Below are 18,251 nucleotides of genomic sequence, written 5' to 3'. Positions count from 1 at the left end.
GTCTTTCACACCCTCAGTACTAAAGGGTTTACTAATTTGCATTTTAAAAATAAATTCTGTTTGTCACTGGATATACTTTTCTTGGCCAAATGCTCGCTCTCTCAGGCTTGTTTTCAAAACAGAACAGCTGTTTTTGTGAATGTAACTATCAGAAAGCTGTCTGGAATAATTGCACTGTAATAACTTCAACACCCTTGTATCTGGCATGAAGCTCTTCAGAGATTTTTTTTCATGCCTTCCTCCTGAACCTGAGTATAGGGCTTGTATTTCCTTTTTACACAGACTTCCCTTGCTTGTGGAAATAAACGCCAAGCGTGGTGATCGCCTCCAGCGAGCGGCAAGCTGCAGCTGGCAGGCTCTGGGTGCTGCGAGGGCGGCGGGGAGCAGCGGGGAGTCCCGCGGCGCTGGGGGCTGCGGCCGCCTGCGCTCTGCTGTGTTTCAGATATGTTTGCGTTTTGAGGATGATGTTACTGCTTGTTAGAAAATCCCATCGGGAGCGCGTATTCCTCTGCTCGTGTGAGGGGAGCCAGCAGAGTTGAGGTGGGTGGTTCAAGTGCACGTGTACCGGCACGCGCCAGCGTGCCTTGGCGTAGATGCTCTGAGGTGGTGCGGTTGGCACCGAAACCGGATCAGGAAGCGGAAACCGTACTGCTCAGCTAGAAGCTAGAGAAAAACTGGGAATTTTGTGGCTCGCTCGCTGGGGGGTACAGGGCCACAGTGGGCACCGTGGGCTCTGAGTAATTACAGCTAGCTTTCCACGGCTGCGGGTAGGTGGTAGCTGCACAGCCGGAGCGCTGGAACCGGCGCTGCGCTGGCCTGGGCAAACAGGCGCAACCTCTCGGTGGGCCGGGCAGCCCGCGGCTCGGCCGGAGGCGAGGGCTCCGGCACCCGCGAAACGCGAGAGCCCCCGTGCGCGTGGCGCTCCGTGAGAGCAAAGCTGCAGCCCGCAGCCGGGCCGCGCCGCGTGCCTGCAGCCAGGCTGCGGCAACGGGGGCAGCCGAGCACGTTCTGAAGTCGAAAGCTTTCTCACCTGGCATACGTTTTTTACTTGCAAAATATCTATACTCTTGGGACTTCATGGAAGTCGCTTTGGATTTGTACTGATCAGTCACAAACGGTACCACTGCTTTTGAGGGATGTAAATTGTATGTAAATATAGCAAATGAGGAATAGACTTTTCAAAGCCAATGAGGCTAAAGGGTTAAGGAGGAGTTAGCAGAGGTGTTTGATGGTCAGAAGCATGCTCTTCGCTCCCTTCCACAGGAAGAAACAAATATCTTCCATGCTGTGCTCAGTGGAACTTTGCCAGTAAGAGTGTGGTGCAGGTTATCACTTGCATCTAAATAAAGCAATAGGAGCCTACATGAATTACGTTAGTGTTTTTGTAATATTTTATTAGCTAGAAGAAAAGGGTGCTGCTTTCCTCATTTGATTAATAATACCCTATCTATATGTGCCAAGGTAACTAATTTAATACACTTTGCAGTGACTCTCCAAGCACTCTATAGACAGGGTAAAAGCATGTTTTCTCTGCTCTCTTCAGCCAGACACAGATTATTAAAAACAAACAAAAAAACCCCAAAGAATAAATTTTCTGTAAAGAAGATCTAACTCTAAATGAACTTTAAATATTGTAATAACAATTCTGCTGCACTTGAAAATTACTTAAGGACCACATGCATTTAAAATCCTGTTGTAGTGCAGCAGAGACATTGAAATAAGGCCTCTTAAAACCCTTTATCTGTAAATAAAAAAAAAAAGAGCATTTGCAAGTATACTAAAAAGAAAACATTTCCAATGTGAATAGTACCGCTATAAAAATAGCCTCCTGTTTATGTTTTGACTTTGCAAAACTGACTCAGGCAGCCTATATATATGGCTTCATTGGCTGTAAGCCCAATACAGGATCTCTTAGTTTCATGTCAGTATAAACTGTATTATTTGTCTGCCTAGCTTTCTCCATTTTTTTATAGTCCAGGTTGAAATCCCTGTGCTTTAGCATATCTTTTACTTTCCTCCTATTCCACAAAATGCAAATAATATACCAGACTGCATAGTGAATCTTGAAATACATGAACGATTTGTAGATGGGGTTATGGTGGGTTACATTAGAAAAGAACAATAATAGCTCATAAAGAATAGGAGATATTTAGTGCTTGCCAAGCTGCACATATACATTTATTTAATATTTTTCATAGTCAGTAAGTCAAATGAAAAAAAAGCAAAGCTAAGATTAATCTGATCCAGCCCAAATTTTGTCCTTGCCTCATGTTGTTAAGTACCAATTTTGAAATCCTTGACATTGCCATTTCTCAGGAAGGGGTAGGTGTAAAATATGTCTACCTCAAACCAAATTCTGCAGTTACAGTCAGTGCTTGAGAGTTCACCTAGGGAACTTTCAATAATGGACTCACTTGGCTTGGTGATGCAGTCTGGTATGATCACATTTTCCAGTTCCCTCTAATTTGAAAATGCAAGACTTGAAGAAAAAATTAATCATAGCTTACTTGTATTTCACAGAGAAAAATCTTACCCTCTGTCTACAGTTCTGTTTTAGTCATGATCTAAGATACCATGTTCTTTATCCATTCTGTGGTGACTCCTGCAGAATTACTTTAGATTGCATGACCTTTAAAATAAATGATTTTGAACTTACTGAATCACTGAAGTGATTTTGGACATGACAACGTATTATTGCTGTGTTTATGTCTATCTGTGAGTCAGTGCATTTAGGATTACATTGCACTGGAATCCTCTGCCAGGATCTTCCTGTCCATTTAAGAAGTTCTCACAGGGTTTTCTTTGGATTCTTGCTCTACAAAAGGCTGCTAGCACTTAAGTGAGGAAAAGGTGGAAGAATTTCACCTTTTAAAGTGGTCTGTCTGTTCAAAACTGTTGGGTGTCCAAGCTGAGTTGACTGAAATGTTTCAAGTATTTCCACTTTCTTCTTTGCTGTGTATTGCCTGGAAGAGCATCAGTGTAGCTGAGCAGAGCCAGCCGTTAAAATCTGCACATCTTCACTAGGGCTGTTCAGCTTGGAGAGGGGCAAAAATAAACAAAAGCAAAACAAAATTTAGGCAGGATATGAGAGGTCTGTGAAACTGTGAGTGGGAGAGAGGGCAGGTAGAGATGGATTGCTCCCTGTCTTTTAAAGTATGAGAACTTAGGGAACATAACCTAAAAAGTGTAGGAGCCCTGTTCAAAAAAACCAAAAGATTGTTTTTTGTGGGTGGGTGGATAGTAGACACATGGATGCTGTCACTGCTTAACGTTTATTATCAGTTCAAGGGATGACTAGGTAAGAACAAGGTTGAGAAATGGATCGAAAGTTTCAGAATATATAGAAACTGCATCCAGTTCAGGAAAACCCCTGAAACTGAAAATGCAGGGAGGCTGGTAGAGTAAGCACAGAAAATATTGCATGTGTTTGCTCTTCCTTTTGTATATGCTTATGGCTGCTGCTAAAGATGAGCTAGTAGACCCTTGTCTGACCCTATTTGACTGTTCTTGAAGGTGACCTGTTGACTAATGCTGAATCTAACCCCTATTTCTGGGGGCTGACCTGCTGGAAAGCAGATCCCCAGAGGTGGAGCTGGAGGTCCTGGTGGACAACAAGTTGACCATGAGCCAGCAATGTGCACTTGTGGCCAGGAAGGCCAATGATATCCTGGGCTGCATTCGGAAGAGCAGAGCCTTGCCAGCAGGTCGAGGGAGGTGATTCTCCCCCTCTACTCAGCCCTGGTGAGGCTGCATCTGGAGTGCTGTGGCCAGTTCTAGGCTCCCCAATACAAGAGAGACATGGAGCTACTGGAAAGAGTCCAGTGAAGGGCTACTAAGATGATTAAGGGACTGGAGCATCTGTCATATGAGGAAAGGCCAAGAGAGCTGGGACTGTTCAGCCTGGAGAAGACTGAGGGGGGAATCTTATCAGTGTGTATAAGTATCTGAACGAAGCATGTATAGAGGACGGGACCAGACTCTTCTCAGTGGTGTGCAGTGATAGGACGAGAGGCAACAGGCACAAACTGAAAAACAAGAAGTTCCACCTGAGCATGAGGAAAAGCTTCTTTACTGCGAGGGTAACAGAGCACTGGAACAGTTGTCCAGAGAGGTTGTGGAGTCTTCTTCCTTGGAGATGTTCAAAAGCTGTCTAGACACAATCCTGGGCAATGTGCTGTAGGTGACCCTGCTTGATCAGGGGGATTGGACTAGATGATCTTTAACCTCAACCAACCAACCTCAACCATTCTGTCATTCTGTGATTTCAGTGGAAAAAATATTAGTGTCTCCTGAGACCAGTCTCCATAGTTTGCCTACTACAGCTATAGTAAATAGGTTTAAATTTCATTGGAGTTTAGAAGACGTGTTTTTCTGTTAGCCTGCAAGTTATCTCTGTGCTCAGCTGTTTTTGCTAGTTCTGGTTGATTGCTCGGAGGTCCCTCTGAGGTACCCTGGTGCATGGCTGCAGAGCGTCACATATGTAACTAGTAAGATGCCCTTTCTCTACAAAGAAAGAGGGAAATGGAACATCTTCTAGTATGTTAATTTTGCCAGTGTCAAACAAAACAAAATGGTAAGCAGCGATTGACTTAAATACATTGATGATGAAGCCTCACGTGTCCGAGGGCTGCTATGTCTGTGTTAGTGAAAGAGGTAAGGATTAGTGGGAATGTTTTTCACAGCAGCCACCTCTACTAAATGTTACAGTGCTGGTGAAAATAAACGCAGCAGACTTTCCCTGAGAAAGTGAAGCAACAACAGGCACTGTGTCTGGAATACCCATTAGGGGCGATTAATTTTACTTTCCGTAAGGATTGATCTCATGAGCTGTGTTTAGAGAGCAGCTGTTACTTGAATTTGGACCAAATTGGGGAACTGAAATGTTCTCTGGGATCTAGGCTGGTCTGACTAAAATACTTGCTGTTGGATACGGGTCCTGTGTTTTTGATAGCTTTGAGTTATGTCTCTCAATTATGCAGCACATTGGATAGGGCCTGGAATATGAAAAGGAAATTGGTTGTGAAGTCATTTGCTTGTATGTAGTAAATGGGCAAAATGAGCACTGGTATAATTTATAGACACCAGCTTCCGAATAAAACAAAAGGCCTCACTTTTTTGTCTTTGCCAAAGGGCTTAGAACTACTAAACGCAGCCTGTTTGGGGACCTGTTTCCACTGGGTTTTCCATCCTGTTTTTTTTATCAAGAATATTAAACTTATTGTCACTTCACCTGCTGTTGCTTTTAAGAGTTGTTGAAATTGGGTGAAGTTCTTTAGTATCATTCAGCCATGTCATAAGAGGTCACAGGATTAGCTCAGACCAAAGAGTAATATGCTATTTTGGTTTTAAAGATTCCTTCCTGTCTAGCAGTCATACTAGCTTTGTTTTTATCTCTTGGACTGATTATTTATATGATGTATATATTTCTGTGCTTCCTCTTCCTGAGGGTAATTTTAAATACAGGATCCTCATCCTTTGCAGTTCCTTGTTTGATGATGTCTCAGGATTCACCTCCTCTCTTTGAATAGGACACATGCAAGTCATAAGGCTCCTTGGTCCAGTGCTGTTCAGCATGTTTTTGTTATAAACTGTGGCCTACAAATATATTAATGTGTTCCCTTTTTTTCCTCCCTCAGATAAACTATTAGTTTTTACTGTGGCAACTAAAGAAACAGATGGTTTTCACCGTTTCATGCAAACTGCAAAGCACTTCAACTATACAGTAGAGGTATTGTATATTTTCATACCATAGTCATACTACACAGCCTTGAAAACAGAAATAGTGCAATAGTAACTGTAGTTGCATTAGCTTGCTTACCTATTGCAGTAAGGTAAAAATTACAGAGTCCAGAGGTGGCTGGGACACCTTGCACATGTCCTTGCTGGTGACCCTGCTGGTGGCCCTGTCGTACGCCTGCCAGCCCCGCTCTGAATGTGCAGGGGAGGGGGCTTCCTCCACTGCCCTTAAATTATTCTATGGGTTAAAATTACTGTGGTCAAGAAGAGTTTGGTTTTTTTCCTTAATCTCAACAATTTCTGGATTTATTGTTTTATTATTATCAGTTTTGCTAGTTTTCCCTTTTATTCCAAGCAGTCCTACATCCCTTTGTGTCCTCAGTCATTTATAGGTTCTGACATAAGTTATCATATAGCCTTGCTTTTCAGTGCTGCTTATTTGTTTGAGTAGTTGCGCGAATACCTCTGTCAGTTGTACTGACAGTACTAAGAGTTGACTGTCAGTCGTGCTGACAGTCCTCGGGCAGCCGAAAAGGCTTCGTACGTCCCCTTACTCCTTAAACAAGGCTGGATCCCTTCTGCGGCAGAGGGAGGATCACAGAACTAAAAAGTTTCATTGTGTTTTCCAAGAACCTGTAATTCTCTGAGAGGACAAAACATTTCTGTCACTCTTGCCAGTCTTTTCTGCCTTGCTTCGTGTCTACATATGTCACGTCCTGAGGTTGTCCTCTGCGTGACCTTGGGAAAAAGGGAAGGCCCTAACTTTCTTCTAAACTTTCCCCACAAATTGATCCTGCAAGAAAAAATCCAGGGATTCACAGGTTGCATTACAATTTTTTTTTGCCTATTTAGCAGAGTGTTAAAACTATAAATAAGAAAGACACAAATTAATTACACTTGTCCCCCAATGATTTCATTTTAGAAACAATTTGGGTTTCTGTAGTTTGATTTCTGCCACTGAACTTGGAAGACTGAGGAGTGAACCTTTCCTAGTATATTAATGCTGTATTAAAACACCCTAGATGCCTCTAGATACAGCTATTAGCTTTGCAGATTTGTCCAAAAAACCATGTAATTATAGTTCTTCCAGATTTTAGAAGCTACCAAAAAAAAAAAAAAATTATACTATTTAAATGCTCAAACACCACAAAAAGTTTAAGGACTTTTTTCCTTTTTGAGAAGTAATTCACTTGGCTAGGGAAGAATTTTGTTCAGTTGGTTTTTAGCAGTCAGCTGTAAATTGGGGAACCTACTTTCTACTAGTATAAAAGTGTTCTGGAGAGATTTAAGAAAGGACTAGACCTTGCAGTTTTTATTAATATCCTATTACCCCAAGCTCTCTTATGCGTCCTGTTCCTAAAATTGTTGTATCGACTGTTAAAGGTCTCATTCCGAATGTTTCTGTTATACAAATTTGGAAACAATTATTCACATTTTTTCTTTTTCTAAAGGAGACATGTTTGAGTAAGTGGTGGTTGAAGGCAATTGCTCGATTCTTATTTGGTTAAGAAATGTCTCTCTCATGTTTTTGAAATGATGTCATTGTGCTGAATACTGCTTCAGACATGGAAAACTTAAGATGTTAGAAATGCTGGCTTGCTGTGCTTTAATGTGTTGCTTCTGCTTTAACATCTGTTTTCAATAAGGGTCTGCTTTGAAAAGCCTCATGTTTTTGGGTACAAGCAAAAAGTGCTTTTTCCTTGTTGCAGGTACTTGGAAAAGGTGAAGAGTGGAAAGGTGGAGAGTTAGCTAACTCTATTGGCGGAGGGCAGAAAGTTCGGCTTCTGAAAGAAGGAATAGAAAGCTATGCTGATCAAGAGGACTTAGTTATAATGTTTGTTGAATGGTGAGCAAATCTGGCCTGTTGCCTTTACATTTTACTGTAGGTGGGCTCTCAAAAGTAGCTGCTGTGACATGCTGAAAGTTGCATGCTGATTTTCCTCTTTGTTTCTTTGAGAGAATTTGCTTCCATTTTTCTCCATTCATAAAAAATATTAGATTGCACTTGGAACAGTTGTTAGGTTTTTAATGAATTTACAAATGTAAGAATTGTTCATAGTGCAGCTCCCTCGAGGAGGAAAAACAAAGTTATTAGGAGCTGACAGGCTTTTGGGCAAGCGTTTACCCTTTCTCCGATCCATTGCCGTAAGAGCAGGATGCAGCTGCAAGGTGGGAGTGTTTGTTCCTGCAACGACAGCATGATTAGAGTAGCTAAGAAACCAGCTTGTGGTTGTCAGCAAGATCTTCCGCCTTATCAATAATCAGAGCGTGGTCACAGCTCTAGGAGGATACCCGCAAGGAAGCGAGGGGAACCAGCCTTGAATCGGACACGTAAAGGGTTACAGCCCGAGGCATCCTTGGGGCGCCAGCTTGGTGCAAGCTCGGAGAGTTGCCTGCACTGCTTGCACTGATGTTCACAGCAAGTCGTTCTGGAGCGTGTACTCCCAAAGTCTGGTCCAGGGTCACTTTTAAAATTTTATCTGTTGTATCCTACCTCAAGTAGGAGGTAGAGCTAGAAAGCCAGTGTCTAAATCATCTTAACTTGTTTAAGAAAGGCTTTATAAGGAAAATGACTTAACTACTCAATATTTTCTGTGCTGTACTTAATTAACATAAAAGTAACATATGGTTTGGAGCTACGTGTTCAATTTTTGAATTCTTATTTTTGTATGTAATTGACTTGATCAGCAGTTTTTCATTCGGTAAGTGGAAAAAGTATCTTTATAAAAGTAAACTATATTCAGTGTTTGTTCATACAGTTGTTCTATTGGTCAAGCCATAATTGAAACTTTTTTAAGGGTCATTTTAAGGATTATGCTGTTTTTAATTAAGGGCTCAGCTGAAGCAAATATCTCCCAAATGTTTGTTGCTTGCATTGAGGTGTTTGCGTTTGCAAATTTATTTTCCTGACTTCTCACTGTTTTCTCCCTGTATGGACAAATATGCAAATTGGTTATCAGTTTGGGGATAGCTCAAATTCTTCTCCAAAACAGGTTGTTCTCTCCAGGGACAGACTGTCTGATGGGGATGGATGAGAGAGTGCAGAGGACAGTGTATGTTGTAAGAAAGATGCCACATTCCATCAGGCCGAAGTGCCGCTCATTGTAAAAATCGCAGAATTTAAAGTCTCTCAAGTTCTTGAGGAACATAATCCCCTGAAAATTTTGATTTAAAGCTAATAGAACTGATTCCCCAAGAAAAAAAAAATCATTTTCTTTTGTTAGTCTGATTCTAGCAATATGCTTTGTTTGTAATGAGCATTTTCATTTCCAAGAATCCTGGTCTGTAAATGTGATGCTCATCAATGTAGCAATAAGTTTGGAAAGATAAATATAACAAACTTCCTTCCTTTTTCACGTGTTTTTCATTATATTCATTTGGAATATTAATCTGGATAAAAGGAAATGTCTTATTTACTTGCTGTAACTAGTCAAATCATTTCTAATGAACTGTTAACTTAAACTTTGCTTCTTGCTAGTTTTTGAGCAGTGTTTCACAGTTATGGGAATAGTTGGAGATAATTCACTTACTCCTTTCGTGAACAGTTTGCTATCTATGTGCAGAGAGCGATGCTACTTGCCTGTCAATAGAATACTATTTAAATTAGGTGTGCTTTTGAGGTGTGCTAACTACTGGTTTACTTCGGACCATTTCAGATTAGCCTGGCTGATGGTCAGTATAGGCAGGACTAAAATGGTTGATGCTGTAACTGTACATCCAAAACTCCCACAGCAACCCATATGTATCCTGGCAGACTTGACATCTCTCAAAAATGTTTTTTAAAACATTTGCCAAAAACTGCAGCATAGTTACCTTTTCTATATACACCTCAAGCATTTTAAGATGATCCTGGTGTGGATACAACATGAAAAATGCTAGTTCAAAATGGTCATGTGGCCTAACAGTCCGCATAAATAATATGAAATCTGGGACCTGGCTACTGGTAAACCCTTTCTTGTTTGTAGTTTGAGCTTTTACTGCTATTTTAGCTGTATATGCTAAGTGTTGTTGCTCTCAAAGTTGTGCATGCAGATTTTGCCCCTTCAGTTCTAGATGATCTAAACCACTGTTGTGATCTGCCAGCCCTGGTGGGGGAACAGGACAGGGCCACTTCCCTGCCTCAGTGAAGGGACCGGGATGGGCCCATTCCAGCCCAGAACGTCTGCAATCTCAGAGCTGCAGGAAGTGGAACTRGAATTGTGGAAACTTTCTTTTTTTTGCCTTCTGCTTAATCAGAAGGATTTATGCAAAATAAATAAAAGAGCATTTGAGCTTTTTCAGCTTGCAAAGACATCCTGCCTCTTGCTGGATATATCCTTATGAAATTCTCCCTTCATGAAATTCTGAAGCCCTGTTCAAAATTAGGATGCAAAAAATCATGTGCATAACCCATACCAACAGTTGTGCTGGAACCAATTCTGAGATGTTCTCAGAGGTATAGACCTAAGGTGGATCTTCCCTTACTGCAGAAATTCCCTGCTATACGTAGTATTGCACGTAATCTGAAGTAGCGGGTAAGCAAGGCAAATGATGAACCTCCAGGGTTTAGCTTGGCCCTAGAAGTTGCCTGGAGAGGAAAACAGGAGCCTTATAAAGCAGCTAAGGAGGTGACTGGCAATGAGGAGCAGGAGGCTAGTGGAGTTCCTGCCCGTGGGAGGTGGTGTGGTAGGCTTGTCTGAGTCAGCACCAAGCCTGCAGGTCACCTCTTTACAGGATAGAGCCATGAAGATTAGTAGAGAATGTAGGTCCATGATGGATTCATACTCCTGCATAGTATCCACTAGTGTGTGGAGTTTAGTGTGTGCAGTTTAGCTGCTCTGAAGTGAACTCTCTACAGTGCTTTGTATTATAAACTGTCCTGTATTAAGTAGCATGTCTCCTTCTCAAGCAGAGACTGTGGCTAGCACAGCACGTTTCTCAGCTTTGGCTTTCTTTTACAGAATGACAGTCTTTGGGAAGCGATGTTCCAGGAGTTTTTGGTTCCTTCCTGCAGCTGTAAGTCTTTGCAACAGCAGCAGCACAAACATGATGAAAGAGAAGCACAGCCTGCCATAAGCTATTAGGTTAAAGCCGCAGACAAATCTCCATTTTTGTCAGCAGTCTTCAACTTGTCTCCTGGTTCTTGCTTGTTCTTAAGGCTCATTCTGGCTTTCAGTCTACCCCAATTTGAATGGAGAAGCGAGGGAATTATATTTTTGTATATCTGGGCAGAAACAGGCAGTTTTTGCAAAACTGGAGAAGCTCCAAAATGTACAGTATTATTTTTTTTCATAAGCTCTGCTGCCAAAGTTACAGGAAAAACAAAACAGTGAGAGTTTTCAGAAACCCACTTACTTTATATAGACTGCATAACAAACTTCCTCTCCAGAGTTCATACTGTGCTCTGTGGTGGAAATCTTCTTCCCTTTCGCATTCAGAAGCCAGCTGTTCTTCAGTTCTCCTGGGCCAATTGCATGAAGTGCCCTTTGGAGAAAGGGCGTTTTAAATAATTTCCGAACTGAAATGAGGAAGTACTGGAAGTCAGTAAGGGTTGGTCTCCTGACATTATTGCTGAGTAATACATTGCCCTAGAAGAAGCTGTGTTCACTGCAGAGGTACTGCATTTGAAGGTGCTACAGTCACTACAGTTCATAAGAACAAAATCTTGATCAAAAGAAGGAAAGTTTAGCCTGCTAAACTATTGCTTAGACCTTTTGATTTGGTAGGTGTAACATTCCTCTGCCCTGTGGGGCAGCCCTATTTCAGGAGTGTAGAATAAGATTATACACATATTCAGATGAGGAAACTGAGGCTGAGATGCTACCATTAAATCCTGATATTTTGGCTCTCAAGCCAGAGCATGAAACCATGACACAGAAATACTGGAATCATGTCACAGCAGATTAAGCTATGTAAAATGAACCTTGAAGTGGTTTGTGCGTTAATGCTTTTGTATGTAGATCTCAAGTACAAAAAATGGGACCTTTTATAAGAACAGTTTAATCATTTATACTTGTTTTGAGGTTTTTTTTAGAAGCATTGATTTAGATACAGTTCGATAACATGAAACCACTAGGTTTGTGATGCTACATTCTTATGTGACCGTTGCCAAACCCATCTGTGTTTCTTTCTGTTTTGGGAGAGTATTGATCCTCAGCTCTGCATTAAAGAGAACTTATGGCTAACTGCCATTTTTAGAGATGAGCCCTCCGCCTTGGGTCTTTGTCCTCAGTGGGAGTTTGGAGTCCAATTTGATGAATGCGTAAAGGCAGAGGAAGATTTTATGAAGCGCCTTCTGAGTTCTCCAGCAGATTAAAAAGGTTGAAGCAGAAGTCCATGTATTGTGGGAATGCAGCACAGTTTAAATTTATGGCTAAGTACACTTTATTGAGAAATATCTAAGTACATACTCGATATGAGTTTTCAAAAGAAAGTCTGTACCCTTGTGGTTTGGAACAAGGTCATCTGGTATTTCCCAGTGAGAGGAACCAAAATAATTTTTCAGCCCCACTCTGTTTCAGCTGCTAGGCTTTTTTGTTTGTTTTTAAATACATAAACACTTTTTTAAAGGGGAAAATATATTTTTACTCAAAATACATGAAACCTAAAAGTCAATTTCAGGTGGACAAAAAAAAATCTGAAGGAAAAAATGCCTAAAATGTGGAAGCTTCAGACAAATGAATGTAAATAGAGGAGAAATTGTGTTGCATATCTGCCTTTCGTGTTGAAAATCTGAACAATGCAACCATTTCGTGTTTTGAACACAGAAGTGTTAAAATCAAACTAATCTACTGGGCATCTTTTCTTTATTTTCAGCTATGATGTTATCTTTGCGGGAGGCCCTGAAGAATTGCTAAAGAAATTTCAGGAAGCTAATCATAAAGTAGTGTTTGCAGCAGATGGACTGATTTGGCCAGATAAAAGGCTAGCTGACAAGTATCCTTTTGTCCGGAGTGGAAAACGATTCCTGAACTCAGGAGGCAAGTGTGACTCTTGGACACATGAAACTCTTGAACTTGAACATGGCTAACTTCTGTTATCTGTTTTATATATTTGTATGTATAATTGTTCTTGAACTCCACAAGTGCAAAATTGAGGGTTGGATTGGTGGTTTTTCTTTTTTTCTTTTTTACCTCTTCAATAGCTGCTCTTCCATGCTTCAGAATACATTTCCTTCAAGAGTGTTTATTGGCAATAACATTGTGAAAAGCATGTAAATCACATACAGCTGAGGGCATAACTCAGCCTTGTAATGAAGTGTTGTGCAGGAGTCACCCAATCGCCACCAGCTGAATCTGGTGTAGAAACAATCTGGACATACAAGCCCAGTCAGAGAATTAAGTGCTATTTATAGGCACAATTTATTAGCAGGGGCACAGAATTTCCTAATGTGGCCACATTGTTCTTGGGGATCTCTGCACACAGTATAGATGTGCTAGGAACTCTGTCCAACTCATCAGCATAGCTTGAGGAATCACTTCCAAGAGAAGTGTGAATTACTCCCATTAATCTCAATGAAGTGTTAGTTCTGGAGTCCTTGGTCCTTTAAATGCCAGCTTTGTTAATAATTTTGCAGCTGATTAATACATGCATCCATCTACATTGTTTAACTGTTTCAGAGTGCATTGCATAGCTTTTCCCAGGAGTTCTGGTACATGGTCCTTGGCAATGTGCAGATCTGGGAATGTCCCCGTTTCTTTCCCTCTCTTCTTTCCTCACCTATCCGCCTTGTCTTTTCTGTTTTGGCTCAAACGTGATATATATCAGGTTTGAGCTGAATTCCCTTTATGGTTCTGGCAATATTAGATTTCTCGCTTCTCTGCCAGCAGGAAACGATTGATGAAAATGAAGCTTTTTTCCATAGATGGACTTCTTTCTCAGGAACAATAATAGCCCAATCTCATGGTTTGGAGTTCGCAAGACCATCCCAAACAGATTGTGTATTCCTATTTTTCTCTTAAAATAGCATTAGTATTTAAGTAACTCTTAATTTTGAGCTCTTTGAAACATAACTAATACATATCACTGCAAGAAAACGTGATTTTTGGAGCCAAGTTGCATGAATTTTACTTTTCCTTTGCTGGCACCGAACAGTTGGAATGAAGTCCTGACTGGTGGAACAGCATTGGCAGAATACTTCTTTTTATGGAAATAACTTGTGTGTGTGATATTGCAGGATTTATTGGTTATGCTCCGTATATAAATCGTATTGTACAGCAATGGAACCTGCAAGATAATGATGATGACCAGCTGTTTTACACCAAAATCTATGTTGACCCATTGGCAAGGGTAGGTAGTGACTGGCTTTCTCATTTCTTTCTGCTGAAGTAACATGTTGCTCCTCATGAAACATCAGAAGGTAAAAACAAAAGGAATGCCGTCTCTTGCTTACTGCCTGCCATGCTGACAGTTGTGTTTGTCCTCCGGAGGTTCCTACCATCAGAATGATGAACGGGTTTCAGAGGGCTCATGACTTGAAATATTATTTCAGGCTGCCTGCAGATCCAGGCAGGTTGTGCTTCACTGTTAGAAATAACAGCTCTGAGGTATATGATCAGACACGTTCATCTCCATGAGAGTCCCACGTACGCTGCGGTTTGACAGCCAGAGAATGTGGCCCTTTTCCAGGGTGTCCCAGAACTTTTTGCCGATCCAGTGTTTTATATTTTGGCTTGCTGCCATTTCAGGTCCTGCCTGCAGCTGCCTCTGACTCTTCAGATTTTTATGCAGAAAGGTTCAATAAGACTGCATTGTAAATTTTTGGGGGAGACTTATCTATACCCTAGCTTAAAAAAGTTCTGTGCAGAGTAGCAGGGTGAGGCACAGTGAATGACAGAGGCATGCCCCTGATGCTGAGAAAAGGGCTAAAGAATTAACAATGTATTGATGCAACAACAACTGGATTTAGAAGCTGATCCTGTAGATTTTTGAGGCTGATTGTGAACATTTGTGTGCTTAAGGGAGGTGTGAAGTCTTTGAAATACATACCCTGATTATTAAAGTGTGCCTGAAACATAGGGCATGTTCAGCTCCAGGTACAGAGACATTTGCATTGGCATTATGCAAGCTAAATCAGGTACTAGATATGCAGTTGAAAGGGCAGGATGTAGAGACGCTAGAGCTGACTCTGCACCAAAGTCAGAAGTAATAGATGAGCTGTCTAAGCAGAGAGTCTTTTGGACAAAAAATGTGTACCTCTGCACAGTGCAGCACTGACAGTGCTGCAAAATGTCTTCATGGTGCTAACTTGGAATCCTATACTCTGTTTTAATACTCTGATTCTCAGTATGGTAATATCCAGAATTGTAGAATACGTAAGGAAATCTTGGAAGATCAAATAAAGTATGTTATCTACATAAGGATTTTTTTAATGTATTTTAGAGGCTTTGATTGACATCTTAAAACTTTGGTAGAGCAAGGTACGTTAAATAAGAATGTAAGTAGGACTAGGCATGATTTAGTACAAGGAACATGTTTTAAAGCCACTGGTATTTTATATTTTGACATGATATGTAGATTTAGCTTTTATGTTTCTGAAACCTTAAAACGCAGTGCATTTTGGTTTAAAAACTGCCAGTATGCTTTGTTGCTTGGCCAAGATTTTTTAATTCTTTCTTTCTGTATTTATTTATTTTAAAATAAATCACAGATTTTCTTTGGCCTATACTGCCAAATTGCAGTTTCTTTGGAAAGTCATGACCTATATCCTTCAAGTTTAGATAAGGTTTTTCTAGTTATAAAACCAATCACTATACAGCTGCACCAGACAGAAATATAGAAACACTTGAACAGTATAAAATTAAGAATTATATCTAAAAGTATACAAAATAACATAGTTTTGCCTGATTACTTGCTGTCACTGCAGTGTAATTTGTTGCATTACAGTAAAAGCATTGACTTTTACAATACCTCACCATCTTTGCTACTTTTATTTCAGGAACGCATTAACATTACTTTGGATCACAAATGTGCAATTTTCCAGACCCTAAATGGAGCTGTAGGTAAGTGTATGATTTGCATGTTTTGTGTTTTATTACCTGTAATTGCCTTAACAAATATGCTTGCTTGTTTTAAAGAATTATTTGTATGGGCAAACCTGATTAGCAGATTAATCACAGGTTGTCTTGGTTTAACATTAATCAGTTTCTTTTCATTGATGAAACATTTTATTTGAAATAGAAGAAATAGTTTTAAGTAAATGAAGTTAGCAATAAATACAAAGTTAAGAACCATCTTTCCATCTGTCTTTCACAAGCATGATGATAGGAATAAGGATGGTTATGAAATTGTATTTTAGATGTTCCTAAGCAAGCAACTATATATAAGGAGATGGGAATGAGGAAAAATGTGGAATTGTCTTTAATTGTCATGAATTTAAATTGAAAAAGCCTCCACTTTTTGTATTTTTGCAAACTCCCTTTCTTACCTTTAACCTTCAATTATAGAGCAATGGCATATTTAGATCAGATCAGTTTGATTTCTCAATAAATATGCTTTGTACAGGATTAATTTTATATTTTCTAAACAGATTTTCTTCAAATATTAAAGGATGCTGATGGTAACCTCCAAAGTTTAATGTAACCTCTTTTGGTCTAAAGAGCTTAGAATTCAAGATTTCTTTATTTATTTATTTTAATAAAAGGATAAGTAACATTAGTAATAGCAGCAATAGGGCACATTGTTTCAGCAAGAGTTTAGAAAAGTCTGAAATTTTAGCTTTCGCCCATAAACTGTACCTTTGCCTACTGTACAATTCTTCTTGATTTGCAGATGAAGTTCATTTGAAATTTGAAGAAGGAAGAGTAAGAGCTAGGAATTCCATGTATGAGACATTACCAATCACCGTTCATGGAAATGGTCCAACTAAAGTGAGTGACACCTTTTTTTCTTCAAAGACTGCAATTTTAGTAACAGCAAAAACAATGGAGAAGCTTGAAACAATCTTAGCATACCACCACTGCTTATTTCTAATTGATGTTAATAAGAATTGCAGGGATAAACCATTCTCGTAGGTCTCTCCCTCATGTTATTCTGTTGCCATTGTAACTTGATATCAATGCAGAAACAGCTCATTCTGCTCCCAAATTCATTGCAGCAGTGGGTATTAGAAACAAATAAGCTTATGTTCATTTGTTCGCTGTCCCAAAACCATTCTTGAAACCGTGAACTAGTGAAGAATGTCTCTCTGGTTATTAAATGCTAATCAGAAGAGTAGATTTTTAGGGGGAGAGAGATTTAACCTACAGTCACAGGCTGGGGTACAAAACAGAAATGTATCCGATCCCACCGTAGACCTCATAAAGTATACATATTGCTGGCTTGTATTGTTGAATCTGCAGTGTCTTTGATCATTGCCTGCCGAGTACCCATGGTTCACTAACTGTGGGACCACAGTGGAGCTCTGTCTGCCCTGTGAAATTGTTGGTTTGGCGGCTTTGCTCCATTTATAAGGATTCAGTGGTCTGAAGGACCTGGCACAGTCCCTATGGGAGGAGGAATGGCTGTATTTTGGCTATGTGGCAGTTGCGCTTTTTGTCATATGGCAAAGTGGTGTCACGGCGAACCATTTTTGATTGCCCCTGTTCGCTAACGGGCGCTGCTGCTCTGCGAGCTCTTCTGAGCGCATGTTCCTTGTGGTAGCTTGTGCTTTCCAGAAAAGTGCCTCCCAGCTTAATGGGGCTAAGTTTGCAACTTGTATTGATATCCCAGTGACTGCCGATTCTTAGCTTTTTGCACTCTTTCATCTTCTAAATTAGTGAATATACTACTGTTGTAATCTGTTTGGCTTGTAGTTACTCAGTAGTGGTGAAATATATGACCAATTTCTTCCATGTTGCTTCAATTTATTTGCCTCAGTTTGAATGTCAAATTAGCTATCATCGCTGGCTTTGCTGACTTTTTGGCAATGAAAAGAAAGGTACTATATTTTGCAGTTGGGTAAGTGGTTTAGGTTGGAACTCCTTATACTAATCCACAAGCTACGCTACATTAAACGAAACTTGATTTCTGCATGTAGTTAATGTTGCAATCTACCTTGACTCTTAATGTTGACCATAAAACAGAAAGATTTCTCTTTAAAAACAGAGGAGACTCTTACTATATATCATTTTGTGTGTTTGTGTTTAGATTCGTCTGTTTTAAACATGGGCTATAGTTAAGAGCACATTAATATGAAGAGATTGAAAAAAGTTTTCACTAGTTAGTAAATAAACTAACACTAAAGTAATTTCCAGAATCGACTCCAAATTTAAGTTTTGTGTTTATAAGAACTTCCTGTTTTGTATAAAATCTCCTGAACTTGCAGATTAATAAGTTACATTAGTCAGAGCCATTTTTTTTGAAAAGGATACCAAGTTATATGACACTTCATAGGGTTTTTCCCCCCTTTTCTTTTGGTTTTTACCCTAGTGAGATTTTTTTTTTTTGATAAAACATTTTTATGAAACATTCTTCTAGATTTTATTGTACATCTATGGAAGTAAGTTCAAGAATTCTATTTATAACCTGTCTAGAATGGTTTTCAATATGCTTGAACA

The 18,251-nt window shown here is 40.0% G+C and overlaps 1 protein-coding gene across 1 annotated transcript in view; it reads left to right on the top strand.

The window, feature by feature from the left end:
* Nucleotides 1–18,251, top strand: part of PLOD2 (procollagen-lysine,2-oxoglutarate 5-dioxygenase 2) — a 55,324-nt gene that overhangs the window by 12,779 nt on the left and 24,294 nt on the right. Inside the window, exons 2-7 of the mRNA XM_026087032.1 lie at nucleotides 5,637–5,728; nucleotides 7,446–7,582; nucleotides 12,532–12,695; nucleotides 13,892–14,004; nucleotides 15,653–15,716; nucleotides 16,486–16,583. Of these exons, the coding sequence (XP_025942817.1) occupies nucleotides 5,693–5,728; nucleotides 7,446–7,582; nucleotides 12,532–12,695; nucleotides 13,892–14,004; nucleotides 15,653–15,716; nucleotides 16,486–16,583 (612 nt within the window). The 5' untranslated portion in view covers nucleotides 5,637–5,692. The remainder of the gene's footprint in view (nucleotides 1–5,636; nucleotides 5,729–7,445; nucleotides 7,583–12,531; nucleotides 12,696–13,891; nucleotides 14,005–15,652; nucleotides 15,717–16,485; nucleotides 16,584–18,251) is intronic.

This window comes from Apteryx rowi, unplaced genomic scaffold (genome assembly GCF_003343035.1).
Source record: "Apteryx rowi isolate R43461 unplaced genomic scaffold, aptRow1 scaffold_70, whole genome shotgun sequence".
Taxonomy (NCBI): domain Eukaryota; kingdom Metazoa; phylum Chordata; class Aves; order Apterygiformes; family Apterygidae; genus Apteryx; species Apteryx rowi.
The sequence above is the reverse complement of the archived record's forward strand: the minus strand, read 5'-3'. Positions and strand labels throughout refer to the sequence as shown.